The following is a 27,063-nucleotide window of genomic DNA, read 5'->3' on the forward strand; positions in this document are numbered from 1 at the left end:
GGGGTGCCCCTTCCCCCTCCCCCCCCTTCCCACGGAGGGGAGCCAGAACCGGCCCCGACGGCTCCGGCTGCGGTGGGTGCGCGGGGTCCCGGTGCCCCCCGAGCGCTGCCAGCCCCTCCCGGGGGGCGGTGCCGGTACCGGGGCGGGGGGCGGCGGCGCGGGGGAGCCGCCGCTGAGATGCCGCCGATGCGGGGCCTCCTGGCACCGCAAAACGCCTTCCTGGACACCATCGCCCGCCGCTTCGACGGGACGCGTGAGTGCCCCGGTACCGGTACCGGCACCGGCACCCGCGGCGCTGCCGCCCCTCCCGGCCCGGAACCGGCCCCGACGCGGGGGGACGGGACGGGACGGGACGGGGCGGGACGGGACGGGACGGGGCGGGAGGTGCTCGGCGCTGCGCACCCCCCCGGGGCGGAGGGACCGGGAGCGGGACCGGGCTGGGGCGGGCGGTGCTCGGCGCTGCGCAGGGGCATCCCCCGGGAGAGCGCCCGGCCGCATCGGGGGGTGCTCGGCCGGCGGGGGGGACACGCTGGGGGCCCCGGCGCCGTCCCGGCTCCCGCCGCCCCCTCTCCCCCCGCCGGGGAAGGATCCGGCCCCGCCGGCCCCTCCGGGGCTATAAATACCCGGCCCGGCCCCCTCCCCCGCCGAGCCGGTGAGTAACGGCGATGCGCTCCGCGGCACCGGGGCCGCACCGGGCCGGGACCGGCAGCCGCGGGGGGGGCTGGAGCCCCCCGGGATCGCCCCGATCCTTGGGAAAGGGCCCCCCCCCCCCCGCGCCCGGTGCTGTGGCCTCTCCCGGGGAGAGCGGGTGGGAGGCAGCCCCCCACGCTGTTCCTATGCAAATGTATGCAAATGAGGCCGAGTGGGCTCCACCGGTGCCAACGGGGCGGTTCTGCTGCGCGCGGGTAAAAATAACCCAGCGGGCTCGGCTGGGTGCGGGCACCCCCGCCCCCGGCACCCCCGGCCCCCCAGCACAGCCGGGGGAGCCCACGGGTGACCCAGGCACCCCGGCCCCTTCCCCCAGCCCCACGGGAGCCCCCAGCCCCACGGGTTCCCCCAAACCCAATGGGCTCCCCCAGCCCCTTTCCCCCAGCCCCACGGGTGCTCCCCAGCCCCTTTTCTCCAACCTCATGGGAGCCCCCAGCCCCATGGGATCCCCCAGCCCCACGGGATCCCCCAAACCCAATGGGCTCCCCCAGCCCCACGGGTGCTCCCCAGCCCCACAGGATCCCCCAGCCCCTTCTCTCCAACCTCATGGGAGCCCCCAGCCCCACGGGATCCCCCAGCCCCACGGGATCCCCCAAACCCAATGGGCTCCCCCAGCCCCACGGGTGCTCCCCAGCCCCACAGGATCCCCCAGCCCCTTCTCTCCAACCTCATGGGAGCCCCCAGCCCCATGGGATCCCCCAGCCCCACGGGATCCCCCAAACCCAATGGGCTCCCCCACTCCCTTTCCCCCAGCCCCACGGGTGCTCCCCTGCCCCATGGGCTCCCCGCGCCCCCTTTCCCCCCTCCCCGGCCCCCCGGCCCAGCCACCTCTCCCTTGCAGACAGTAACTTCGTGCTGGGCAATGCCCAGGTGCCCAGCGCCTTCCCCGTCGTCTACTGCTCCGACGGCTTCTGCGACCTGACGGGCTTCTCGCGGGCGGAGGTGATGCAGCGCTGCTGCGCCTGCTCCTTCCTCTACGGCCCCGACACCAGCGAGCTGCTGCGGCAGCAGCTCCGCCGCGCGCTGGACGAGCACCAGGCCTTCAAGGGCGAGCTCATCCTCTACCGCAAGAGCGGTGGGTGGCAGCGGGGACGGCCGGGTCCCTTCCGCAGCCCCGCCGGGGGGAGATGCCCCCTCAGCCCGGGTGTTGTCCCCTGGCAGGCGTCCCCTTCTGGTGCCTGCTGGACGTGGTGCCCATCAAGAACGAGAAGGACGAGGTGGCCCTGTTCCTCGTGTCCCACAAGGACATCACCAGCACCAAGACCCGCTCAGGCGCCGACAGCACGAAGGACGCGGGTGAGGGGACAGCAAGGAGCGATGGGACCCGCTGGAGTCCCCCGTGGCCACTGCCACCGACGTCCCCTCCCCTCTGCCCGGGCAGGAGGGCGCCGGCGGTTCGGCCGTGCCGGAGGGAAGGGCTTCAATGCCAGCCGGCGCCGGAGCCGGGCGGTGCTGTACCACCTCTCGGGGCACCTGCAGAGGCAGAGAAAGAGCAAGCACAAGCTCAGAAAGGTGGAGCTGGGACACGGGTCGGGGCTGGGGACACGGGTCGGGGCTGGGGACACGGGTCGGGGCTGGGGACAGGGCATCCTGGCTGGGAATAGAGTGGCCAGGCTGGGAAGAGGCTGATGCAGTGGATGTGGTGACACAAGGGACAAGAGGCTGAGGGCAGGCTTTCCAGGGTGTCGGGGGACGGAGACAACGTGTCTGAGCTGGGGACAAGGTGTCAGGGCTGGGGACAAGGTGTCAGGGCTGGGGACAACGTGGCTGCACCGGGAAGGGGCTGGAGGTGAGGTGTGTGGGTCTGGGATGTCCAGGCTGGGGACACACCTAGGCTGGACACAGGGGTAGGAAAGGGCTGGGGACAAGGTGCTGAGCTTGGGGACAGTATGCCCATGCTAGTGACAGTGTGTCTGGGCTGGGGACAGGGTGTGAGAGCAGGGGACAAGGTGTCGGGGCAGGGGACAGGGCACCTCGGCTGACCCCCGTCTCCATCAGGGCGTCTTCGGGGACAAGCCCTCGCTGCCCGAGTACAAGGTGGCCGCCATCCGCAAGCCCCCCCTCATCCTGCTGCACTACGGGGCCTTCAGGGCGGGCTGGGACGGGCTCATCCTGCTCGCCACCCTCTACGTGGCCGTCACCGTCCCCTACAGCGTCTGCGTGGGCACTGGCACTGAGGAGGGGCTGCCGGCCGCCCGCGGCCCCCCCAGCGCCTGCGACCTGTGCGTGGAAATCCTCTTCATGCTGGGTAAAGCCCCCCACCCACCCACCCACCCCCCCGCCCCATGCCGGCTCGGGGCTGGCAGAGGCCGGGGCGACTCGGTGCACTGATGGCTGCCCCCCCTTCCCCCCAGACATCATCCTCAACTTCCGCACCACCTTCGTCAGCAAATCGGGGCAGGTGGTGCTGGAGCCCCGCGCCGTCGCCCGCCATTACCTGGCCGGCTGGTTCCTGCTCGACCTGGTGGCCGCGCTGCCCTTCGATCTGCTCGCCGCCTGCCAGGTCAACGTGGTGAGTGCCGGGACGCGGGGACCCCCCCCCCGACCTGCAGGGACCCTGTGGGGATCCCCCTGGGGTTTTGGGGATACTGATGGAACACGGGGACCTCGCTGGAGACCCTGATGGGCCAGTGGGGACCTTGAAGGGCTGCAGGGGTCCCGAAAGGCTCCCCAAAAGGGGACCCTAACGGGGCTGCAGGGCCATTCCCCCCCCCCCCCCACCCCAGTGTGGCTGTGGTGACACCGATGGGGCATTGGGGACCTTGATGGGGCTGTGGTGACACCGATGGGGTAGTAGGGACCCTGGTGGGGCTGTGGGGACCCTGGTGGGATTGTGGGGACCCTGGTGGGGTTGGGGGGACACTGACAGGGGCATTGGGGACCCCGACAGGGGCATTGGGGACCCCAGTGGGGCTGTGGGGACCCTGGTGGGCTGCAGGACACCCCCCACCACCACCACCACCCCCCCCCCCATTAATGCTGCAGGGACCCTGATGGGCTGTGAGGGACCCCAGAGGGGCTTGTGGCTGGATGGAGCCAACTGGTGCCCGGTCCCCTCGGGGGGCCGGGTCCCCTCGGGGTGCCCCGTCCCCTTCCTCTCCCCGCAGTACGTGGGAGCCCACCTGCTGAAGACGGTGCGGCTGCTGCGGCTGCTGCGGCTGCTGCCCAACCTGGACCGGTACTCGCAGTACAGCGCCGTGGTGCTGGCGCTGCTCATGGTGGTCTTCGCCCTCCTGGCCCACTGGGTCGCCTGCGGCTGGTTCTTCCTGGGGCAGCGCGAGGTGGAGGGCAGCCCCGCTGCGCTGCCCGAGATCGGTACGGCCGCCCCGCCACCGCTGCCCACCCCGGGCCGGGCTGGGGGGGGGCTGCAGGGGTGCCCGTCCCTTGTCCCCACGTCCCTGGCCCTGCCGTTGTGTCCCCGGCGCCCCGGAGCCGGTGCCTGTGCGCCCGCTGAGCTGCTGCCAGGGTTTGCTGGACCCCATCTCCTCCGGACCCCCACGTCCTCCGTGCACCTTGAAGCTGGGGTTTGCTCGTGCACCCCGAGCACCCTACGGCCACCCCCCCCCCCACCTCCCCCCCCCTCCCCGAGACCTGCCCATGCAACCCGTGCACCCCACAGCCCCAGCCCGAGGGCCGCCTGTGCGTCCCCCCCGTGTCCCCAGCGCCTGTTCCTGCCCGTGCCCCATGTGCCTCACGCGGGGCTGTCCCTGTCCCCTGCGTCCCGTCCCCCCCAAGCTGGGCAGCCCCCGCGGCCCTGCTCACCCCCCGTCCCCCCCCCAGGCTGGCTGCAGGAGCTGGCGCGGCGGCTGGAGACCCCCTACTACCTGGCGAGGAGGAACTGCAGCACCGGGGGGGCCGGGAACGGCGTGGGGCCAGCGGCCAACTGCAGCGGGAGCGAGGGGCTGCTGGGGGGGCCCTCGCTGCGCAGCGCCTACATCACCTCCCTCTACTTCGCCCTGAGCAGCCTGACCAGCGTGGGCTTCGGCAACGTCTCCGCCAACACCGACACCGAGAAGATCTTCTCCATCTGCACCATGCTGGTCGGGGGTGAGGGGCCGGGGCGGGTTGGGGGGGGACGCATGGGGGGGGGCCCCGTGACGGGCGTCCCCGCCGTCCCGGTGACGCGCGCCCCCGCCGTCCCCAGCGCTGATGCACGCGGTGGTCTTCGGCAACGTGACGGCCATCATCCAGCGGCTGTACGCCCGCCGGTTCCTGTACCACAGCCGCACCCGCGACCTGCACGACTACATCCGCATCCACCGCATCCCCCGGCCCCTCAAGCGCCGCATCCTCGAGTATTTCCAGAGCACCTGGGCGGCCAACAACGGCATCGACACGGCCGAGGTCAGCCCCTGCCGCGGACCCCCGGCACCCCTGGGACCCCAGCCCCGGCCACGGGCCCCGCAGACCACCGGCACCCCTGGGACCCCAGCCCCCGCCGCGGACCCCCGGCACCCCTGGGACCCCAGCGCGGCAAGCAGCGGCGGTGGAGGGATGGATGGAGGGGAACTGGGGTGCCCAAGCCCCCACGGAGGGGGCTTGGGGTGCTGCGATCCCATAGCGGGGATGGGGGGGGGGACTTTGGGGCGCTCAGTCCGTGATGGGGATGGAGGGGGCCTGGGGGGTCCCCAGCCCCGTAGCGGGGACGGAGCGGGGCACCTGGATGTACAGTCTGTGGTGGGGATGGATGGGAACGGGGGTGCACCAGAGCCATGGAAGGGATGGAGAGGGCCCCCCAGCCCCCCAGCAGGGACGGAGGGGGGACTTTGGGGCGCTCAGTCCGCGATGGGGATGGAGGGGGGGCCTGGGGGCTCCCCAGCCCCGCGGCGGGGACGGAAGGGGGTGCGCCGGGTGCAGGGTGGGGGTGGATGGGGAGCTCGGGGCGGGGGGACGGGGACGACGGGACAGGACCCAGCCTGCGTCGGGGAGGGAGGTGGGAGGGGGGGGCCGCGGGGCGCAGCCCCCCCCGCCCCGCTGAGCCCCGGGCGCAGCTCCTGCAGAGCCTCCCCGAGGAGCTGCGGGCCGACATCGCCCGGCACCTGCACAAGGAGCTGCTGCAGCTGCCCCTCTTCGCGGGCGCCAGCCGGGGCTGCCTGCGCGCCCTCTCCCTGGGGGTGCGCCCCGCTTTCTGCACCCCCGGCGAGCTCCTCATCCGCCGGGGCGACGCGCTCCAGGCCCTCTACTTCCTGCGCTCCGGCTCCATGGAGGTGCTGCGGGACGGCACCGTCCTCGCCATCCTCGGTGCGGCACGCGGGAGGGGGCCGAGGCCGGCCCTGTCGCGACGCCGACGGCCGGCCTGACCCCCTCCCCGCGCGTGTCGTGTGCGTGTGTCCCCCCCCAGGGAAGGGGGACCTGATCGGCTGCGACCTGGGGGGGTCCCCGGGCGCTCGGCGGGCCCGGGCGGACGTGCGGGGGCTGACGTACTGCGCCCTGCAGAGCCTGGGGCGGCCGGCGCTGGCCGAGGGCCTGGCCCTCGACCCCGACTTCGCCCGCGCCTTCCGCCGGCAGCTGCCCCGCGAGCTCAGCTACGACCTGGGGGGGGCCCCCGAGGTGAGGTGACGTCACGGGGGACACACACACACACACACACGACAGGGAGTGACGTCGTGGGGCCGGGGAGCGACGTCACGGGGCTGGGGGGCAGCAGGGGGCTGAGGAGGGGGAGAGGGGAGGCGGCGTCGGCGTCATGGGCTCAGGGGGTCCAAGAGCCCAAGGCCGCTGGGGCCTGAAGAATGACATCACAGCTGCCTCGTGACGTCACTGCCCTCGCTCTATGACGTAACTCTTGGCTAAGGGGGACGTGACAGAGGCGCAAGGCGCGGGGCCAGAGCTGACGCAGTGGCGGTGGGGGGGTGCGGGGCTGAGGGGGGACAGCGCAGGGCTGGGGGGCGTCATCGCGGGGCAAAGGGTGACATCGCGGGGCAAAGGGTGACATCACAGGGGCAAAGGGTGACGTCACGGGGCGAAGGGTGACGTCACGGGGCGAAGGGTGACGTCACGGGGCGAAGGGTGACGTCATGGGGCGCAGGAGCAGGGCCCCCCTCTACGCCCCCCGCCGCAGGCAGAGGCGTCCTCGCCCACGCTGGAGGAGGGGGCCGAGCCCCCCAGCCCCGGCCCGGCCCCCCCCAGCCCCCGGCCGTCCCCCGCCCTGGGGCCCCAGCCCCGGCCCCCCCGCAGCGGAGGCCCCTGCGCCCCCCCCGAGCCCGGGCGCCCCCCGGCCCCGCAGCTGCACCCTGGGAGCGGCCCCCCGGACCTGAGTCCCAGGTGAGGGGCGGGGGGGAGGTGGGGGGAAGGTGGGGGGAGGCCCAGAGCCCTGGCTCCGCGCCCCCCCGACCCCCCCGCGCTGTCCCGCAGGGTGGTCGACGGCACCGAGGGGGAGGGCTGCGCCGCCGACAGACCCCGCTTCAGCTTCCACCTCGGCCCCTCCCTGGGGCCAGGTAAGGGGGGGGGCCCCGAGGGCGGGGGGCCTGGGGGGGGCGAGACCCCCGGGTGCCCTGCGGCGACACTCACCTCTGCCCCTAGCCGGGGACGGGGGGCTGCTGGCCATCCCCCCCGGCCCCCCGGAGCCGAGCGGCGCCGACACCATCGAGAAGCTGCGGCAGGCGGTAAGGGGGGGGTTGGCGGGGGGGGGGGCGGCAGGGGTTTGGGGGTGCTGGGGGGGTGCTGATCCCCCCCCCCCCCGCAGGTGGCCGAGCTCTCGGGGCAGGTGCTGCAGCTGCGGGAGGGGCTGCGGGCGCTGCGAGAGGCCGTGCAGCTCCTGCTGCTGCCGCCCCCCCCGTGCCCCGACGCCCCGGCGATGGCCGCAGCCCTCCAGCCGCTCCGCGTGGAGACGGGGGGGCCGGGGCTCTGCCCCCACCCGCCGCCCCCCGACTGCGCCCGCACCTGGGGCTGGGGTCCCCCGGCCCCCCACGGCTCGCCCTGGCTGCGCCCCGACCCCTTCTGGGACTCCCCGGGGGGGCAGGGGGGGCGGCCGGGGGGGAGCCCCCCCGCGTGGCCGCCCATCCCCGCCTCCTCGGGGGGCCAGGGCCTCCCCCCGCCGGAGCTGGAGCCCCCCCTGCCCTGGGAGGCGCCCAGCCTGGAGCTGGCGCTGATGGGGGGGTCCCGGGGCGCCCCCCAGCCCCAAGAGGAGGGGACAGGCATGTAACGGGACCCCCCCGGGGTGACCGGACCGTACCCAGGCGCTGGCCCCCCCCCTGCCGGGGCTGAGCCCCCTCCCCGCCTTTTTCAATAAAGGAGCAATTTTAGGAACACGCCGCAGGAGCTGGGAGTCCTGTGTGTCCCCCCCCAGGATGGCCCCAGCCCCTGGGGACCCCCCCACCAGGGTGGGGACAACGCTTTATTGGAAGGTGACGATCTCCAGCCCCAGGGCTGGGGGCAGGAGGGGCCCAGTGCCCCGGGGAGGCAGCTGAGGGGGGGCAGGGGTCCCCGTCACCAAACTGGGGGCTACGGGGACCCCCACTCCCCCACGCAGGACCGGTGGGGGGGGACGCGGCAGAGCAGCCCCCACCCCTCATCACTGCTGGGCCAGCTTGGCCGCCTCCGCCTTGATGAGAGCGATCAGGTCCTGGTTGATGAGGAAGACGAAGCGAAGGCTGGCGATCTGGGGAGGGGGCAGAGGGTGAGCGGGATGGGCCCCCCCGCCCCCGCCGGGCCCCCCCGCCGGCCCCCCCGCCCGCGCTGGGGCTCACCTCCACCACCGAGTTGTTGTTCAGCTTCCACTTGTTGCCGCCGAGCACGGGGCGCCCGTCGATGTAGATGGGGCGCCGGCCCTCGTTAGCGATGAAGAAATCCCCGTTATTCTTCAGTTTGATGACGCCTGGAGGGGGGGATACGGGGTGAGAGGAGGGGGGAGCGCAGCCCCCCCCCTGCTCCAGAGCCCCCCGAGACCTGCCCAGCCCTGAGCCCTGTCCCTACCCTGCTTGCGGGAGATCTTCCAGGCCGGCCCCTCCAGGGCCAGGTCCACGTCGATCTGGTTGTCCTTCGTGGCTCTGCCCAGCGTGATCTGGGGGGGGGAGGGGGGGGGAAGGAAGGGTCAGGGGGCTGCGGGGAGGCTGGGGGGGCTCCCCGGGGAGTGGGGGGCTCTGCTAGGGGCGGGGGGACACACAACGCCTGCACTCACCTCCCGGGAGCGCATGAGGTACCGCACCATGCGGCCCCGCAGCACGGCCAGCGTCTGGTTGTCGAAGTCCGGGGAGCTCATGCCTGCGGGAAAAGGAGGGGTGAGAGGGGTGGGGGGACGGACAGACAGCTGGGGGGACGGACAGACAGCTGGGGGGACGGACAGACGGCCCCCTGCCTCCCGGCTCTCACCCGTGATGCTGTCGACCAGCACCTGCCACTTGTGCAGCTCCTGCTCCAGCTGCCGGATCTCCCGCTTCTGGCGCCGGTCGGCCACGGTCAGCTCTGGGGAGAAGGGGAGAGGGGAGCTGGGGGGAGCTGGGGGGACCCGGGGGGGCCCTGGGGGGCACCCGCCCCATCCTGGGGGCTGCTGGGCCTCTCCCCGCCCCTTTGGGTTGCCCGGATGGGAGCGGGTTGGACTCACCGTGCTCCAGCACCTCATCCCGCACGTCCCTGCGGGAAAGAGGCAGGATGAGACGGTGCCACCCCGCGCGCCCCCCCCCTCCCCAAGCGCGGCCCCTCGTCCCCGCCCCAGCCCCCCAAAAACCTCACTTCAGCTTGCTGTCGTCCAGCATGTCCTCGGCATCCGAGAAGTTCAGCACTTGGTCCCCCTTGGGCAGCGGCTGCACTGGAAAGAGCAGGAGGGGAGGGAGTGAGGGAGCTGGGGGGGAGAGGGGACGCAGGGGACCGGGGACGCAGGGGACCCTCGGGGCCTCACCGGTCTGGTCGTCCAGCAGGTAGTACTGCTTCATGAGCTGCCAGTGGAGCTGCAGGGCCTTGGCCGTCCGGGAGGGGTAGAAGACGTCGGGGTGCTTGTGGAGCAGCTCCTGGAAGGTGTCGAGGGTGGGCTGGCTGGTCTGCGGAGGGGAGAAGGGACACGTGGCACCCGGGACCCCGTCGAGAGCCCGAGACCCCCCCCCCTCGCCCCGCAGCCCGCTCTGCTCCCGGCCCGTTCTTACCGATCCCACTTTGTTCAGCAGCTGCTCCTCGGCTTTGCTGAAGAGCACTTTGCTCTGGATGGCGGCGATGGCCTCGGGGTGCAGCTGCCGCATGGCCTGGCAGGCCAGCCTGGGGCGGGGGGGGACGGGACGCGGCGTGAGAGCCCCCGCCGGCTGCCCCCCAAGATGGCTCTGCCCCTCCGGGCCTGCCCCGCACTCACTTGGAGATGATGGGGTCGTAGAGGAGCGCGTACCACCGCTCCTGGATCTCCCGCAGGTTGAAGCGGCAGCTGAACTTCACGCCCAAGTGCACGGACGTCAAGTCGTTGGTCTAGAAAAGGCCCCGGGTGAGGGGACAGTCCCCGGGGGCCAGCCCCAAAAGCCAGCGGTGGCGAACGCCTCCCCGCGAGGGTCCCCGGGGATCAGGCAGCACCCCCGGGGCCGTTACCTGCAGCACGGCGTTGATGAGCAGGAGATCGTCAGCGGGTTTCCAGCGGCCCAGGTCCTTCGTCACCTGCAGGGGCTGTTTGCTCTTCTTCATCCGCTTGGCGAGGCCGGGGGTCGGGACCGGGCTGGGCGCGACGGGGGCGGACACGGACTTGGAGACCTGGGTGGGCAGAGGCAGGGGCTCGGGGTCTCTCTGAGCTCCCCAGACCCCCGGCCAGAGCCCCGGGGCGTCCCTGCCGGCCCCTCACCTTCTTCTTCTCGCTGGAGGAGGGCTCGCTGCCCGAACAGCGCCCGGGCTCGACCCCGCCGGCACCCTTGGCCCGGCTGGAGGATTTGGCGAGGCTGCTCTCTACCAGCTCATCGTCGAACTTCTTCCGCTTGATGAACCTGGAAGAAAGGGGACGGCTCCGAGCGCCGGCGCCTGCGGGCCGCCCCCTCCCGCAGGCGGGCAGGGCTCGGCCCCGTGCCCCGTGCCCCCCGCCCCCGCCCCGGCGTACCGCGAGGAGCTGCGGCGCTTGGGGACGGCGCCCAAGGCCTGGGCCGAGCCCCGCTTCTGCCCCGCCAGCGACTCCTCGTCCTCAGAGCGGCTCGTTGCGCCCGACGCCATCAGTCCGGAGAGCAGCCCGTCTGCGGGGGACGCAGGAGGTGGGGGTCCCCGCCTGCCCCCCGAGAGCCGGCACCTCCGGGCCCCCCCCATCACGCCCTGGGGGTGCAGCTTTTCGGGGGGCTGGGGGGGGGGGGGGTACTCCAACCCCGTGGGGTGTGGGGGGACCCTGGGAACGCAGGGACAGGGTGGGGACGAGGAGGACGCGGGGGAACGAAAGGGGTGTGAGGGTGGGGGCGTGGGGGGGCACGGGGGGACGCGGGGGGCACGGGGGGGGGCACGGGGGGACATCGGGGGTTACATGAGGGGAGGGGGGGGGGGGGGGGACGCGGGGGGGGGGCGCAGGCCCCGGCCGGGGTCCCCCGCACAAACCCCCCCGGGCCGGGGAGGACCCAGCTGCAGCCCCCAGCCCCGGCCGCCGCCTCCCGCGGGGTTCCCCCCGCCAGGGCAGGCGGTGCCGGCCCCGTCCGCCGCGGCCTCACCATCCCCGGGAGCGGAGGCTCCGGCCGCTCCGCGACGGCGTCCGCCCGGGCGCCTCCATGGACGGCGTCGCTTCCCGGTGTCCGCCGGAAGACGATTTGACGTCAGCAGCAGGCGCGCTGAAGGCGCGGAGGGCGCCGCCATCTTAAAGGCCCCGCGCGGCCTCTGAGGCGCGGCGCCATCTTGGCTCAGGGCGCCGCCATCTTGGCTAAGGGCAGGGCCGCGCCTCCTCCTGCCGTTACCGGTGGGCCGGGGGCGGACGGGCCCGACCCGCGACGTGCGCACGGGGACGCGCCCCGTTGTCCCGGCAGACGGGGCTCGTCCCGGCCTCGGCAGCGCAGGCACCACCGCACGTCGAAACGGCCACCCCCATCATGGCGGCCCCCCCCCCCCGCGCCACCCCCATCATGGCGGCTCCCGCGCCACCCCCATCATGGCGGCTCCCCAGCCCCACGGCCACACCCGTCAGGGCCGACACGGGCTGCGAGGAAGGGACGGGGTCTGTGTGGAGGGGCCGTTCCTTTATTGGGTTGAACACCGCTGTGGGGCCGAGCTGACCCCGTGGGGCTGAGCCCTCCCTGTGGGGCCCACGGCCCCGTCTCGCCGCGAGCAGTCCCGCGTGCGCCCGGCTAAGGCCGGCGCGTGCCGGCACACGCGTGTGCCTCCCCACACGCGGTGCCAGAAGGTCCTTCCCCAGGGCGCGGCTGGGGAGGAAGGCCCTGTGCCCAGCGTCCCGCGCGCCTGCCGCCGTCCCCGTGTCGTCCCCGGGGCCGAGGGGGCTACGCCGAGCTGGGAGTGACGTGGCCGTCGCCGGCCTCGCTCAAGTTGGCGGCCCACTCCTTCCTCTGGATCGTGCCCGTCTTCTCCTCGCGGAACTGCTGCCGCTCCTCCCGCGGGATCTTCACGGCGTGGTACTGCGGCACGGCCGGCGGCGCGTACCGCACCCGGCGGAAGAAGCCCAGCTGCGGGGCACCGGCGAGTCAGGGCCCCGCGGGGACGCCCCGGCTTCAGGAACGGCTCCGCGAGCCCACGTCGTGGGCGCTCGCCCATCCCTCGGCACTCACCCCAAGAGCGCAGGGGTGCGCGCTTTGCGCCAGCGCTTGCGCAACCACGCGCCAGCACCGCAAACCCTCGCACGTCCCGGTTCGGGCACGGCAAACCCTCGCGCGATCACACACCAGCACCGCAAACCCTCGCACGTCCCGGTTCGGGCACGGCAAACCCTCGCACGATCACACACCAGCACCGCAAACCCACGTACACCCACGCTGCGAGCCCTTGCGCGTCCTGGCACGGGCACCCCTTGCACACCCGCGCCCCGGCACTGCAAACCCCTCGTCCGTCCACCCTGACGCCGCAAACCCTCGTCCCTCCGCCTCGGCGCGCTGCCAGCCCTCGCGCGCCCGCGCGGGGCGGCCGCCAGCCCTCGCGCACCCCTGCGCACCGGTGCTCGCTGCCGGCCGGCGCCGGGGCGGGAGAGCCCTGCGTTACCGCTCGCCCTCCAGCGCCTGCTTGTCCGCCGCGGAGGGCTGCAGGCCCAGGCGGGCCCGGTAATAGTTAGCGGCGTAGCGGGACTTTCGGCTGCTCCGCTTGAAGAAGCCGCACTGGGGAGGAAGCGAGAGGGTGAGGCCGGGCAAGGCCAGGCTGGGTGGCGTGGCACGGCACGGCACGGCACGGTACGGCTGGGGTGGGGTGGCGTGGCATGGCGTGGCACGGCTGGAGTGGCACGGCAGAGCTGGGGTTGCATGGCGTGGCATGGCACGGCACGGCTGGGGGGGGGCACGGCACAGCAGGGGGGCACAGCGTGGCACGGCGTGACGTGGCGTGGCACGGCTGGGGGGGCACGGCACAGCATGTCCAGGGGACCCTGTGCCACGGGGAGGGGGACGCATCTTGCCGCGGGGACCCCGTCCCTCACCTTCCAGAGGACGAAGACGAGCAGGGCCAGGACGAGGACGCCGGCCAGCACGGCCAGCAGGATGACCCACCAGGGCACGCCGCCGGCCACCGCCGCCTCGGGGTCCAGGTAGATGGAGACGGGGATCTGGGGAGCGGAGGGCGGTCAGGGGGCCGGGGGGAGCCGGGGGGCCGGGGGGGGGGGGCCGGGGGCGGCGGGGCCAGACCTGCGCGGAGGCGTCCTTCAGCACCAGGTTCTTGACGGAGGAGGTCACCGAGACGCTGGCGCGCACGATCAGCTCCACCGAGGTGACGGCCAGGTACTCCTGCGGCGGGGGCGCGGCACGGCACGGGCTGAGCCCCCTCCCCGGCCGCGGCGGGGGGCCAGACCCCGTGCCCGTCCCCGTCCCCTCGTACCTCCAGGAAGGTCCCGTTCCAGAGGCGCCCGCGGGCTCTCAGCACGGCGGCACGCTCGAAGCTGTGCAGCGGGCAGCGGAAGGCCAGGCAGCGCGCGGTGCCCTGGGCGCAGTCCTGCGGGACGGGGGTCAGCCCGGTCACGCGCCCCACGAGTAGGGGGGTACCCCAGGAGCGGGTGCCCCCCAGCAGCAGGGGTACCCCAGGAGTGGATCCCCCCCAGGAGGGGGTGCCCCCCAGGAGCAGGGGTACCCCAGGAGTGGATCCCCCCCAGGAGGGGGTGCCCCCCAGGAACAGGTGCCCCCCAGCAACAGGGGTACCCCAGGAGCGGGTGCCCCCCAGGAGCGGGTTCCCCCCAGCAGCAGGGGTACCCCAGGAGCGGGTGCCCCCCAGGAACAGGTGCCCCCCAGCAGCAGGGGTACCCCAGGAGTGGGTGCCCCCCAGGAACGGGTGCCCCCCAGGACCAGGGGTACCCCAGGAGTGGATCCCCCCCAGGAGCGGGTGCCCCCCAGCAGCAGGGGGACCCCAGGAGCGGGTGCCCCCCAGGAGCGGGTGCCCCCCAGCCCCACGCACCAGCGTGACGTTCCTCCTCCTCTCTCCAGGCGCCGGCACCCTCCAGGACCCCGGGGCGGGCGCCTCGGCGGGGTCAGCCTCCCCCGGCGGCTCCTGGAGGGGGAAAGGCCGGGCGTGGAGCGGGGCGGCACAGACACCCCCCCACCCCCGGTGGCCACCGCGGCCGTACCAGGGCCAGGCGCAGCGGGTTGGCCGGGGGGCTACAAGCCACCCGCTGGCCCGAGGGAGCCGCCAGCTCCAGGTGCAGGGGGTAGAGCAGCCATTTCCCGGTGCTGATCTCGTGGGGCCAGAGGAGGGTGAGGAAGGCCGAGCCCAGCGTCTTCAGCGACTGGCCCCGGTTGGAGACCTGGAGGGGGGGGGAGGAAGACGACGACGACGACGGCGGCGTGAGCGGGGCGACGCGGACCCCCCCGCCCCACAGCCGCCCCACGGCCACCCCCCATCCGGGAGCGCGGGGCGGGAAGGGGAGCAGCGGGGCTGAGACCCCCATCCCCCCGCCGCGGGAGCCGGGCTTCGGGGCGACTCACCGTGACCTCGAAGCGCACGGCGCTGCCCACCTGGCTCTCCCGCCGCATGGCGCTCTCCCCCCGCACCACCCCGCCAAAGAAGAGCCGGGGCGGCACGGCCACGCTGTGGGGACAGCAGCCGGGGGTCAGGGCGGCTTCGGGGGGGGCAGGGGGGGGGATGTGGGGGTGTCCCAGACCCCCCTCCCCGCCCTCACTCACCCCGTCACGGAGAGCGGCAGCTCGATGACCACACGGGCGCGAGCCACCACCGGCTCCAGCCCCGGCTGCTCGCTGATCCTGGGGAGCGGCGGGGGGGGGGGGGGGGTCAGGGGGAGGCATCACCCCAAACCCCCCCCCCCCCAAGCGTGCCCAGGCACGAGCCGAGCGTGGGGGCTCTGCTGTGAAGACCCCCGCCCCGCCCCGCCCCGGGGCTCACGTGGACAGGGCCAGCTCCACCGCCAGGTCCGTGGTCTGGAGGGTGATGCCCAGGGTGCTGAGGATGAGGAAGAACCGCACCTGGGGGCAGAGGGGTGAGGGCCGGGGCCGGGGCCGGGGGCCGGGGGCCGGGGGGAGCGGGGAGCTGCGCCCACCTGGGCTCCGCGTTTCAGGGGGTTCCCCAGCTCGCACTCCACCTGCGAGCCGTTCTGGTTGGCGAGGCACAGCACCGGCTTGTCCTGGGGGGCAGAGAGCTGAGCCCCCGCAGCCGGCATCCCCCCAGCCCCCTGCGCCCCGGGACCGACCCCCTCCTGCACCCCCGGGACCACCCCACCCCTCTGCACCCCGGGACCATCCCCATCCCCATCCCTCTGCACCCCGGGACCACCCCATCCCTCTGCACCCCCCGGACCATCCCCACCCCTCAGCACCCCCAGGACCACCCCACCCCTCTGCACCCCCCAGATCATCCCCAGCCCCACCCCTCAGCACCCCCAGGACCACCCCACCCCTCTGCACCCCCCAGACCACCCCATCCCCACCCCTCAGCACCCCCAGGTCTGACCCCATCCCACACCCCCAGCACCCCCGGGACCGACCCTGTCCCTCCAACCCCCCCAGAACCGTCCCCATCCCTCTGCACCCCCGGGACCACCCCATCCCCCTGCCCCCAGCACCCTCGGTACCACCCCCAGAGCACCCCCCCCTCGCCCCCCCCCCAGGCCCCCGCCGCACCGAGGGTGCCCGGCCGTCGTAGGGACGCAGGGCGGAGTAGGGCAGCTCGGGGGGGAAGGTGGCGGTGAGCAGGGCCTCGTGGGCATCGTCCCCGTCCCGCTGCGGCCGCGCCGGGTCCGAGGGCAGGTTGGTGACGTGGACCTCCAAGGCCACGTCCTTCTGGTCGCTCACGGCGAAGACGGCGGTGCCATCCGCGCCCCTGGGGACGGGGCCGCTGTGAGCATCCCCCCGGGGTGCCCCCCGCACCCCACGGCGCGGGGACCCGGGGCGCAGCCCCCCCTCACCTGGGCAGGGGCAGGAAATCGGCGTCCCCCAGGCGGGTGCAGAACTGGAAGCGGAGCTGGAGGTTGCTCTGGCAGATCTTGTCGTCGCCGCAGCCCTGCTTCAGGAAATGCACCTGGGGGGACACGGGGGGGGGGGACGGGGACACTCCAGGCAGCCCTCGCGCGGGACCGCGCGCCCCGGACCCCCGGGGGGGAGAGGGGAACGCGGCCGGGTCCCCACCTCGGTGCGGTGGCTGCTGGGCTGCTGGGGGCTGAGCACGGGTGACAGGGGCGGCAGGGTGGCCCCCCGGCTCTGCCGCGCAGCCCCCCGGCTCTGCCGTGTGGCCCCGGCTCCCTGGATGCCGTAGGCGAGGGTGACGGCGATGGGGCGCAGCTTGTCACGGATGCTGTCCTGCGGAGGGGGTGGGCGAGGGTGAGGGCGAGGAGGGACACGGGGGGGACGGGGATGAGGATGGGGACGGGGACGGGGGATGGGATGGGGGCAGGGATGGGGATGGGGATGGGGATGGGGATGAGGATGAGGATGAGGATGAGGATGAGGATGAGGATGAGGATGGGGATGGGGATGGGGATGGGGATGGGGATGGGGATGAGGACGGGGACCCACCTGGAGCTGGAAGGTGGCTTTGACGCAGGCACGGGCGTGCTGCCGGGGCAGCTCCACCGTGTCGGAGAACTGGTGCTCGGGGTCTGATGGACGGCGGCCGAGGAAGGAGACGCGGGGGGCCTGGCCCAGCCGCCGGCGGTCCGTGTCGGCATCGAACACGTACTCCAGCACTGGGGGGAAAGGGACGGGCGCGATGCCGGGGGTCCCTCCCCACCCACCCCGGGGGGCTCCCGTCCCCCCGGCAGCGCAGCCCCGAGGTCCCCCGCCCCGCCGCCCGTCCCCACCGCGCTCACCGAGGCGGGGGCTGTAGCTGGCGGGACTGGCCGTGTAGCTGAAGCAGGCTCGGACGTCCACGCTGCGGGGGCACAGGGTGAGACGGGCGGCACCCACCCGCAGCCGTGCCCCGGCTGGGTGCCCAGGGAGCTGGGGGGGGACGAAGCGGGTGGCACCCACCAGACGCCCTCCTGGTGCTGGCAGTTGCTCTGCTCCAGGTCGATGTTGGCGGGGAGCAGGGAGACGTTCCTGGAGACGTGGACGACCGGCCGGGCCCTGCCGGGGGAGAAACGGGGGGTGCCAGGCTGGGCCCCCCCTCCTTCAAGGGCACCCCGAGCCTTGCGTAGAGCTGGCACTCGTCCCCCTGCGTGGGACCCCCGGCCGTGCCCAGGGACCCCCTGGGTCAGGGGATGCGCCGGGAGGGCTGGAGGGGAGCCCTGCGACGGGGGGTGCTCGGGGAGAGGGGGTGCTCGGGGGTGGGGGGTGCTCGGGGGGGGGCTGCCGCGGCGGGCGCTCACCTGTACAGCACGACGGTGTCGGACAGGGAGCCGACGAGCAGGTCGGGGTAGAGGTTCCCATCCACGTCCAGCCCCCCCGAGAGCGAGTACCCGAAGGCCGTCACCCCCACGCCCTCCCCGTCCAGGACCTGGGGACAAGGCGCCCGTGACACCGGGAACCGGTGGGGGGGGGGCGATAGGCAATGGCCCCCCCAGCCCCGCACCCCCTCACCTGTGCCGGCTTTGCCACGATGCCCAGGTTGCTGCCGTGGTAGATGTAGACTTTGCCAGCGCCGTCGAAGGGGGCCCCCACGGCCAGGTCTGGGGGGGCAAGGGCAGGTGGGGGGGGGCCGAGACCCCTCCCAACACCCTCTATGGGATGCAGCCCCCAGTGCCACCATCTCCCCCCCTCCCCCCCGGCAGGACGCAGGCTGTGTCCCAGCCCATGGGGACCCCCGAGCCTCCCCCCCCGACCCTCTCACCCTCGAAGCCGTCCTGGTTGAGGTCCCCGGCGGCGCTGAGGGCGATGCCGAACATGGAGCCGCGGGTGCCGTTGAGGCGGAGGGGGGTGGCGGAGTCCCAGCGCCCCGCTGGGTTGATGTAGACGTAGGCGGCCCCCCCGATCTCCTCCTTGCGCTCAAAAAAGTGGGGGGCCCCCACCACCAGGTCCATCCAGCTGCGGGGACGGCAGCTCCATCACCCCGCTGGCCACGGCAAGCTGTCCTGGTGCAGCGAGCCAGGGCGATGCCCCGGCACCGGGACTGGGGGGCCGAGCTGCCACGGTTGGGGGGGGGGGGATCCCCCCAAACTCACCCGTCGCTGTTGAGGTCGAGCACGGCGACGGCGTAGCCAAAGGCGGAGGTGAGCTGCTGGCCGGGCAGCACGGCCTCGGGCACCAGGCGGTTGGCGCTGTCGCGGCGCAGGATGACCACGGCCCCGGTGTGGTTGGCGCGGGGGGCTCCGGTGACGAAGCTCAGCTCCCGCCTCCGCGTCAGCCCCGCGCCCGAGTCCACCGAGAAGCCTGCGGAGGGGGGCAGGCGTTGGCACCCACCCGGCCCCCGGCCCCCCCGGCCCCCCACACCCGCCGTCTGCCCGTCCGTCCATCTGTCCGTCCGTCTCTCTCTCTCTGCTCAGCCCTGCGTGGCCAAGTCTTCCCTTGGGGACCCTCGTGCTTTGGCGTGGGGATGGGGGGGGGCTCTGCTCGTGCCTCAGTTTCCCTGCTCTGCGGTCCCTGGGGCACAGCAGCCGCAGCTGCGGGGGGGTGGGGGGGTGGGACTGCGGGGTCCCCTCCCCAGCTCCGGGCCAGTGGAAGCCAAAGGGGGAGCAGAGGCCGCCAGAGTGAGCGAGGACCAGCCCCTCCCCGCGCTGCCAGAAGGGAAGATTTGGGGGAGAGAAGGGCAGATTTGGGGGCCTGAAGAGCAGCAAGACCTGGAGCAGAGCCAGGCAGGGGCCGGACCCCCCCCCCAGCTGGAGAGAGCGGCAGAGCCCCCTCCACGGCGGGGGCCCGGGAGCCCCTTCCCCACATACAGCGGTTGCAGCGTGCAGCCCCCCGAGCCCCCCGGCAGCCCCGCAGCCCCCCGGCACCCCCCGGCCAGGCTCCCGCAGGCTGCGGCCGCTGCCTCCCCCCTGCGGGAACCGTGCACCCCCCCATGCAGAAACATCTCCGGAGGGAAGGGCACGGGGACGGGGGGGTGCTGGGGGCCACGCCAGGCTCTGCCCCCCCCCCCCCCCCCCGCCTGGCGGTGCCCCCGCCGCAGCCCCCGCACAGCGATGGGACGCAGGACGGGGACGGGGACGGGGACGGGGACAAGGCAGCGCTGCCCGCAGGGAGCCCTGGCTGGGGGGGGGGGGGGGGGGGGGGGGGGGGGGGGGGGGCCCACCCCGGGGGGGTGACAGCCGCAGGCGCGTGCCGGCATGAGACGGACCCACGAGGGGCGGGAGCGTGCGGCGGGGGGAGGCGTGCGGCCACGCGCGTGGACGGGCGGGCGTGCAAGGGGGTGCGCACGGGGAGGGGGGGGGCCAAGCATGCGGGGGGGTGCGGGGGGGGGGGTGTGCTCGGCGCACACGCGGGCTCGCGAGGCCCGGGCGGTCTCCGTTCCTCTCCCCTCCGCAGACACGGGGGACGCGCCACGGGACACGGCTCCGGGGAGGGTGGCACACGGGGACGCCGGCACACGGGGACGCCGACGCCGTCGGCCCTTACGAACCCAGGTAGCTATTCTGGGCCACGTCGCCGGCCGCGCCGGGCACCTTCTCGCCGGGCTGGGGGGTTTTGTAGACCAGCTGGTCGGGGTCTGAGCTATCAACGTTTGTCACAAAGAGCAGCCCTGCGCCGCGGCCGGGCGGGAGAGAAAGAGAGAGGGGCGTCAGGGCGGGCACCGCGGCCGGGGCGGGCCGGAGCCGGGCGGCGGGGCCAGGGAGGCGGCGACGGGTCCCCCGCGCCGTGCCGCGCCGTGCCGTGCCGTGCCGTGCCGCCGCGCCCGGGCTCCGCCGTGCCCGTACCGAAGTAGCTGTTGGCGGGCACGGGGATGAGCGAGGGGTCCTGGTCCTTCTCGCCCCCGGCTTCGTAGGGCCCGTCGTCGTAGCGCAGCAGGTCGAGGGAGCTCTGGTTAAGCAGCTCCACGCGCAGGTTCCCTGCCGAACCGAGGAGGGGTGAGGGGGGCCGGGGTGGGGACCCCCCCGGGGACCCCCCTGCTGCCTGGGGACAAAGGGGCCGGAGCCGCCCCACGGCGCCGCGCTCGCCGGTGTGGCTGGGGGTGAGTGTGAAGAGCCAAGGTGCCGGCGTGTCATCCCGACACGCGGACACGCCAGGGCACGCGCGCCGCGCGTGAGCGCAAGGGGTTATACGCGCTGCGCGCGTGGGCACGCAGCCATACGCACGCACGCAGTCATACGGCACGCACACACGCGTGCTCACACCCCCAGCACGCACAGCCACGCGTGCACACTCATAGCACACGCACACACGCGTGCTCACACCCACAGCACGCACAGCCACGCGTGCACACTCATCCCACCCGCACACACGCGTGCTCACACCCACAGCACGCACACCCACGCGTGCACAGTCATCGCACACGCACACACGCGTGCTCACACCCACAGCACGCACAGCCACGCGTGCACAGGCATCGCACACGCACACACGTGTGCTCACACCCACAGCAGGCACAGCCACGCGTGCACACTCATCCCACACGCACACACGCGTGCTCACACCCACAGCACGCACAGCCACGCGTGCACACTCATCCCACACGCACACACGCGTGCGCTCACACCCCCAGCACGCACACCCACGCGTGCACACTCATCCCACACGCACACACGCGTGCTCACACCCACAGCACGCACACCCACGCGTGCACACTCATAGCACACGCACACACATGTGCTCACACCTACAGCACACACACCCACGTGTGCACAGGCATCGCACACGCACACACGTGTGCTCACACCCACAGCACGCACACCCACGTGTGCACAGGCATCGCACACGCACACACGCGTGCTCACAGCCACAGCACGCACACCCACGCGTGCACACTCATCCCACACACACACACGTGCTCACACCCACAGCACGCACAGCCACGCGTGCACAGTCATCGCACACGCACACACGTGCTCACACCCACAGCACCAACACCCACGCGTGCACACTCATCCCACACGCACACACGCGTGCTCACACCCACAGCACGCACACCCACGCGTGCACACTCATAGCACACGCACACACATGTGCTCACACCTACAGCACACACACCCACGTGTGCACAGGCATCGCACACGCACACACGTGTGCTCACACCCACAGCACGCACACCCACGTGTGCACAGGCATCGCACACGCACACACGCGTGCTCACAGCCACAGCACGCACACCCACGCGTGCACACTCATCCCACACACACACACGTGCTCACACCCACAGCACGCACAGCCACGCGTGCACAGTCATCGCACACGCACACACGTGCTCACACCCACAGCACCAACACCCACGCGTGCACACTCATCCCACACGCACACACGCGTGCTCACACCCACAGCACGCACACCCACGCGTGCACACTCATAGCACACGCACACACGCGTGCTCACACCCACAGCACGCACACCCACGCGTGCACACTCATAGCACACACACACACGCGTGCTCACACCCACAGCACGCACACCCACGTGTGCACACTCATAGCACACGCACACACGTGTGCTCACACCCACAGCACGCACACCCACGCGTGCACAGTCATCGCACACGCACACACGCGTGCTCACACCCACAGCACACACAGCCACGCGTGCACAGTCATCGCACACGCACACACGCGTGCTCACACCCACAGCACACACAGCCACGCGTGCACAGTCATCGCACACGCACACACGTGTGCTCACAGCCACAGCAGGCACAGCCACGCGTGCACAGTCATCGCACACGCACACACGCGTGCTCACAGCCACAGCACGCACACCCACGCGTGCACAGTCATCGCACACGCACACACGCGTGCTCACACCCACAGCACGCTCACGCCCACGTGCTCGCGCCCCCCACGTGCACGCAGCCACATGCTCACACCTATAGCGTGCTCACACGCAGCACACAGGCACCCGTACGCTCACACCCACGGCTTGCACCCCCACCGCCCACCACCTCGCGCGCCTGCCCAGGCAGGAACACGCACCCACGCGCGCGCCCGCGCAGCCCCGCGCCCGTACCCTCGCCCAGCCCGGGGGGCCCCGGCCGCCCCCGCCCTCACCCTTCCAGTTGTAGGTGCCGGGGGCCCCGAAGAGGATGTAGTGGTGGTCGGGGCTGAAGGCAGCGGCCAGGCCCTGCTGGCAGGAGCCGAAGCGGTCGTGGCCCTGCGGCCGCCCCTCGCAGAACTTCCACTCGCCCCCGTCCAGCTCGTCCCGCACCCGCAGGTCCTGGCTCAGCACGAAGCAGCGCCCGATCACGTCCCGCGTCTCCAGGGGCTGCCGCACCCGGTGCCGCGCCTCGTACAGGTGGGCGCAGGTCTGCGTGCGGGGAGGGGGTTCAGGCGGTGCCGGGGGACCCCCCCCTGTAGCCCTCGCCACCGTTCCCCCCGCCGGTGCTCACCACGATCTTGCCGCCGGCACCTTGGCTCTTCACGCTCACCCCCAGCCACTGGTTCTCCTTGCTCTCCCGCTGCAGGTCCACTGGTGGGGACGGGCAGCGTCAGCCCCGCCGGGACCCCCAGGGCAGGGAGCCGGGGGGGGGCCCCCGCAGACCAAGCACCCCCGGGCGCACGCCTCACCTCCCTCGTCGATGGGCACCCGCCAGCAGTCGGAGAGCTCGGGGGTCAGCGGGCAGGCGAAGAGCCCCCCGGTCCGGTTGGCACCTTGGCTGGGCAGCGCCGGCGCCTGGGGAGCCCCCACCAGCAACCTGCCGCGGCAGGGACCCCCCCGTCAGGGCGTGGGGGGCGGCTCCCGGCACCCCCCGCGAGCCCCGGCCATGCACAAGCGGGCACGAGCGACGCTGGGTTTGCACACCCGGTCCCGCCACCCGGCCGGAGCTGCCGGAGCACCCGTGTCCCCGCCGCCCCCACGCAGCTGTCCCCGCACCCCCGCACCGATTTCACGCCGCTGGCCGTGCCGGCGTGGTGCGTGCCCGGCGCGGTGCCAGCCGGCCCAGCCGAGCAGCTGCAGCCCCAGCGCGGCTGTTGCCAGGCCTCAGCCGCAGCTCGGCGCACGTGTGGGCAGGGGAGGGGGCGCAGGAGGTGACGCACACCCGGACCCCCGCTCCTGCCCCGTCACTGCTCTGTGTACCCCTGTGCAGGGTGCAGCAGGGTTGGGGGCACCCTGACCCCCACCCAGACCCCCACCCTGCGCAGCCCTCCCCAAGGGGACGGGGCTCGCTCCTCTGTCGGACAAGTGCCGAGCTGCCGGTGGCTCCTCGGTGGCCGCGGGGCACCTGCGGCCACCCCCAGCCCCTCTCCCCGGGGGACGGTGGCCTCAGGACGCGAGGGAGCCCCGGGGGGTGGCGGAGAGGCAGAGCCGGTAAAAATAAACTGGAATTCACTCAAAATAACCCTGCAGCAACATGCCCAAAAAAGGAGGGAGCCAGACGGAGGCCCAGGAGTGCTCCCCGTGCCAGGGCACCGGGCACTGCCCGGGGTGCCAGGGCCAGGGGACCGTGTAAGGAGCCCGTGGGGCTAAACCCGTCCCCGAGCCCTGCCGGGGACCGGAGGGGACGGGCAGGGGGACACCGGCGCGGTGCCGGCAGGGCAGGGCCCAGCGCCGTGCCAGCGGCTCCGCAAACACCTGCCCGGGAGCTGGGGCACCGGGGAGCCAAAATATCCCTCCCGACGCCAAGAATGCGGAGAGGGCGGCTGCCATGGCCGGGTGGCTTCGGCCGGCGCCACCGGCCTGGCGGGGGACGGGGACGGGCGGCGGCGAGCCGGGGCAGCGGGGACAGGGAGGGTGGCTGAGGCCTCGCGAGCGGGTGGGGAGGCGCGGGCAACAGCGCCCTGAGACCGGCCCGCTCCAGGGGTCCCCATCGCTGAGCCCCCCGCCAGCAGCCCGAGCCCCCAGGGGGCCACAGGTGCCAGGGGGGCCACAGGGGCTGGAGTCCACGGGGGCCACAGGGGCTGGGGTCCATGGGGGCCACAGGGCTGGGGTCCACGGGCCACAGGGGCTGGGGTCCATGGGGGCCACAGGGCTAGGGTCCACAGGGGACACGGGTCACAGGGGCTGGGGTCCACAGGGGACACAGGGCTGGGGTCCACGGGGGACACAGGGGCTGGGGTCCACGGAGTCCACGGGGGCTGGGGTCCACGGGGGACACAGGCCACAGGGGCTGGGGTCCATGGGGGCCACAGGGCTAGGGTCCACAGGGGACACAGGCCTGGGGTCCATGGGGTCCACGGGGGACACAGGACACAGGGCTGGGGTCCATGGGGTCCATGGGGGACACAGGGGCTGGGGTCCACGGAGTCCATGGGGGCTGGGGTCCATGGGGTCCACGGGGGACACGGGACACAGGGGCTGGGGTCCATGGGGGACACAGGGCTGGGGTCCATGGGGTCCACGGGGGACACAGGGGACACAGGGGCTGGGGGCCACGGGGGCCACGGGGCTGGGACGGCAGCGGCGGCTGCCCTGGCATGCACCGGGTGGGCGTTTGCCAGCTCAGCGGCCAGCGGGCGCGGGGGAGGCGGCGGCAGGGCCGGGGGGCCCGGCGGGGGGGTCCCTCTGCCCGAGCACCCCGAGGCTGCGCTCGGGGCATCGATCGCCCCCCCCCGACCCCCCCCCCCCGGCTCCTGCTGAATAATTCAGAAGGGCAGCGCAGGCGGCGGGGCCCCGTGCCCGTCCCCGTCCCCTCGGGTCTCCAGCCCGGTTGCAGTCCCGGCACCCCCAAGCCCGGGGAGCGGGCGGCGGAGCCCCGAGGGGCGGGGGGGAGCCCCGGGCTGCCGGTCCCCGTTCAGCGGGGACGCGGGGACACGGACACGGGACACGGCACAGACCCGAGGAGGGGGCACGGAGCGGGGGGGAGACCCGGACCCGGACGCGGGGCAGGACCCGCGGGGACAGCCCGGCTGCCCGGCTGGGGGGGGGGGGGTGTCCCCGGCTCCCCGCGCCCCTCCCGGCCCCGGGGACGGGGATCCGGCCCCCCCCCCCCCCCCCCGGCTCCCCGCACTCACCAGCCGGCCGGCTCGGGGCTGAGCTGCCGGTGCAGAGCCACGGCGAAGCCGAAGAGGCTGCCCTTGTCGCCGTCCTTCAGCAGGGTGCTGGTGGCATCCAGGTTGAAGGCTGAGCTCGCCAGCAGCCGCAGGCAGAGCCAGGGCAGCCACAGCCGCCGAGCCCCCGCCATGCCGCCGCTCCCCGCCGCTCCCCGCCGCCCCCCGGCTCCGGCCGCCGGCGAGGAGGAGCACGGGTGGCCGAGGAAGCACGGCCCCCGCCCCGCCCGCCGCGGGCTGGGTCCCCCCGGGTGTCACCGCCCGGGTGTCACCGCCCGGGTGGCTCAGCCCCGGGCAGGGAGAGCACCGCGGCCCGCAAAGGTGCCCCCGCACCCCGCACCCCGGGATCGCCGCACCCCGGCATCGCCGCGCGCCGCAGCCGGACCGCAGCGCGGTGCACCCGTCACCCCACGCTGCACGGTGCGTCACCCCCACGTCGCAGCGCGTGGCACCCCGTATCTCAGTGCGTGGCACCCCACGTCACAGCATACAGCACCCTATATTGCAGTGCCTGGCACCCTATATCTCAGTGCACAGCACCCCATATCGCAGCACGCAGCACCCCATGTCGCAGTGCGTGGCACCCCATGTCGCAGAGCGTGGCACCCCATATCTCAGCGCATGGCACCCCATATTGCAGTCTGTGGCACCCCACACCGCAGCACGTGGCACCCCATATCGCAGCGCGTGGCACCCCATATCGCAGTCTGTGGCACCCCATATCTCAGCGCATGGCACCCCATATCTCAGCGCATGGCACCCCATATCTCAGCGCGTGGCACTGCATGTCGTAGTGCGTGGCACCCCATATCGCAGCACGTGGCACCCCATATTGCAGTCTGTGGCACCCCACATCTCAGCACGTGGCACCCCACACCGCAGCGCGTGGCACCCCACGCCGCGCAGACCAGCGCTGCCCACACGCGGAGGCAGACGTCGACGCCCCCGGCCCAGCCCCGGCCGACGCTGCGGGGAGATCTCCCCGTCCAGGCACAGCCCCGGGGGCGGGGGGGGTGGGGGGGGCCCCCCCCAGGGCTCCCCGGCCCCCAACCGCTGCTCACCCCCCTCCAGCGCTGCTGAAACGGGGCCACGTCCCCCAGGGCCGGGCACAGCACCCGGGCGGGGCGGCAGGGGTTCCCCGGGCGGGGGGCGATCGCCCACCCCCGGACCCTCTGCGAGGCGGGGTGGGGTTCACGGGAGGTCTGCCGAGCTCGCTGTGCCACGACTGCCGTCGGCCTCTGCGCGGCCGTCACCAAGAGGCGACGCCCCAGCACCCCGACACCCCGATACCCCGTCACCTGCGGCGATACCCCCCCCCGGCACAGCCGCCATGGTGGTGGGGGGGGCAATTTGCCATCCCGGTAGCGGCTCCCCAGCACCGTGGCCGTGCTCACGGGGACGGCCGTGGGGACACGGCGGTGGCAAGGGGACCGGGACAACCCCTCTGGCTGCTGCCATGGGGACAGACTCCTGCCAGGCCCCCCAACCTCCTCCACCCTCGGGCTGGGAGAGGAGCAACCCCCCCGCACCCCAAAACGAGAGGAGCAGCAGCAGGAGCGGGACCCGCGCCCCCCCGCGCCGAAGGGGCCGGTGCCTTCGCAGGCTCCCAGGGGACGAGGGGGGGCCAGCGGTGCCGGCCCAGCAGGACCCCACCAGCAGCAGGGCCGGGTCCCGCGGGAGCGGTCGTGGCTCGAGCGCGGCCCCGTGCCCCAAAGGGCAGCTTGGGGGGCGGGGGAGGGAAAGGGGGGGCTGTCATATTTTCCGGCACGCTGGCTATTTTTAACCGCTCCCGCTCTCCAAAGGCCTGTGAAGATATTTGGGAGCTGGCAGGGCCG

General features: G+C 73.8%; 3 protein-coding genes and 1 long non-coding RNA gene across 9 annotated transcripts; 2 read left to right on the forward strand and 2 right to left on the reverse strand.

Annotated features, from left to right (window-relative positions):
* Positions 1-177: 177 nt before the first annotated feature.
* On the forward strand, positions 178-7,953 carry KCNH3 (potassium voltage-gated channel subfamily H member 3). Its single transcript, XM_075525613.1, has 17 exons — positions 178-253; positions 1,550-1,783; positions 1,870-2,004; positions 2,090-2,220; positions 2,707-2,956; positions 3,063-3,220; positions 3,816-4,023; positions 4,489-4,755; positions 4,853-5,052; positions 5,700-5,949; positions 6,050-6,258; positions 6,503-6,616; positions 6,737-6,972; positions 7,063-7,166; positions 7,231-7,313; positions 7,394-7,774; positions 7,942-7,953. The coding sequence occupies exons 1-17, from the start codon at positions 178-180 to the stop codon at positions 7,951-7,953; spliced, it is 3,048 nt and encodes a 1,015-aa protein (XP_075381728.1).
* Positions 7,954-7,979: 26 nt separating this feature from the next.
* MCRS1 (microspherule protein 1) lies at positions 7,980-11,631 on the reverse strand. Its single transcript, XM_075525456.1, has 14 exons — positions 11,298-11,631; positions 10,709-10,838; positions 10,460-10,598; positions 10,213-10,371; positions 9,986-10,095; positions 9,786-9,894; positions 9,545-9,683; positions 9,379-9,454; positions 9,251-9,279; positions 9,019-9,111; positions 8,828-8,910; positions 8,623-8,710; positions 8,397-8,524; positions 7,980-8,308 (listed from the first exon to the last, which is right to left on the reverse strand). The coding sequence occupies exons 1-14, from the start codon at positions 11,437-11,439 to the stop codon at positions 8,222-8,224; spliced, it is 1,512 nt and encodes a 503-aa protein (XP_075381571.1). The 5' UTR covers positions 11,440-11,631; the 3' UTR covers positions 7,980-8,221.
* A 180-nt stretch (positions 11,632-11,811) lies between these two features.
* ITGA7 (integrin subunit alpha 7) lies at positions 11,812-25,560 on the reverse strand. Of its 6 annotated transcripts, XM_075525421.1 has the most exons (26): positions 25,193-25,560; positions 22,808-22,935; positions 22,630-22,709; positions 22,292-22,547; positions 20,018-20,149; positions 19,723-19,842; positions 18,329-18,536; positions 17,998-18,191; positions 17,748-17,836; positions 17,537-17,664; positions 17,199-17,294; positions 17,039-17,100; positions 16,746-16,915; positions 16,359-16,529; positions 16,139-16,251; positions 15,855-16,053; positions 15,275-15,358; positions 15,121-15,200; positions 14,904-14,981; positions 14,706-14,808; positions 14,348-14,524; positions 14,179-14,271; positions 13,609-13,722; positions 13,419-13,517; positions 13,214-13,339; positions 11,936-12,257 (listed from the first exon to the last, which is right to left on the reverse strand). In XM_075525421.1, the coding sequence occupies exons 1-26, from the start codon at positions 25,360-25,362 to the stop codon at positions 12,075-12,077; spliced, it is 3,453 nt and encodes a 1,150-aa protein (XP_075381536.1). In that variant the 5' UTR covers positions 25,363-25,560; the 3' UTR covers positions 11,936-12,074. The 6 variants fall into 6 exon arrangements, with proteins under 6 accessions (XP_075381530.1, XP_075381536.1, XP_075381532.1 ...); XM_075525415.1 differs by lacking the exon at positions 19,723-19,842 and having other exon boundaries at positions 11,812-12,257; positions 13,419-13,473; XM_075525417.1 differs by lacking the exon at positions 20,018-20,149.
* Positions 13,250-22,814, forward strand: LOC142421063 (uncharacterized). The gene is made up of 3 exons (XR_012778833.1): positions 13,250-13,321; positions 22,306-22,535; positions 22,705-22,814. It is a non-coding gene; the product is annotated as an uncharacterized LOC142421063 (long non-coding RNA).
* Positions 25,561-27,063: the final 1,503 nt, after the last annotated feature.

The sequence above is a fragment of the Mycteria americana genome, chromosome 26 (assembly GCF_035582795.1).
Source record: "Mycteria americana isolate JAX WOST 10 ecotype Jacksonville Zoo and Gardens chromosome 26, USCA_MyAme_1.0, whole genome shotgun sequence".
NCBI classification, from domain to species: domain Eukaryota; kingdom Metazoa; phylum Chordata; class Aves; order Ciconiiformes; family Ciconiidae; genus Mycteria; species Mycteria americana.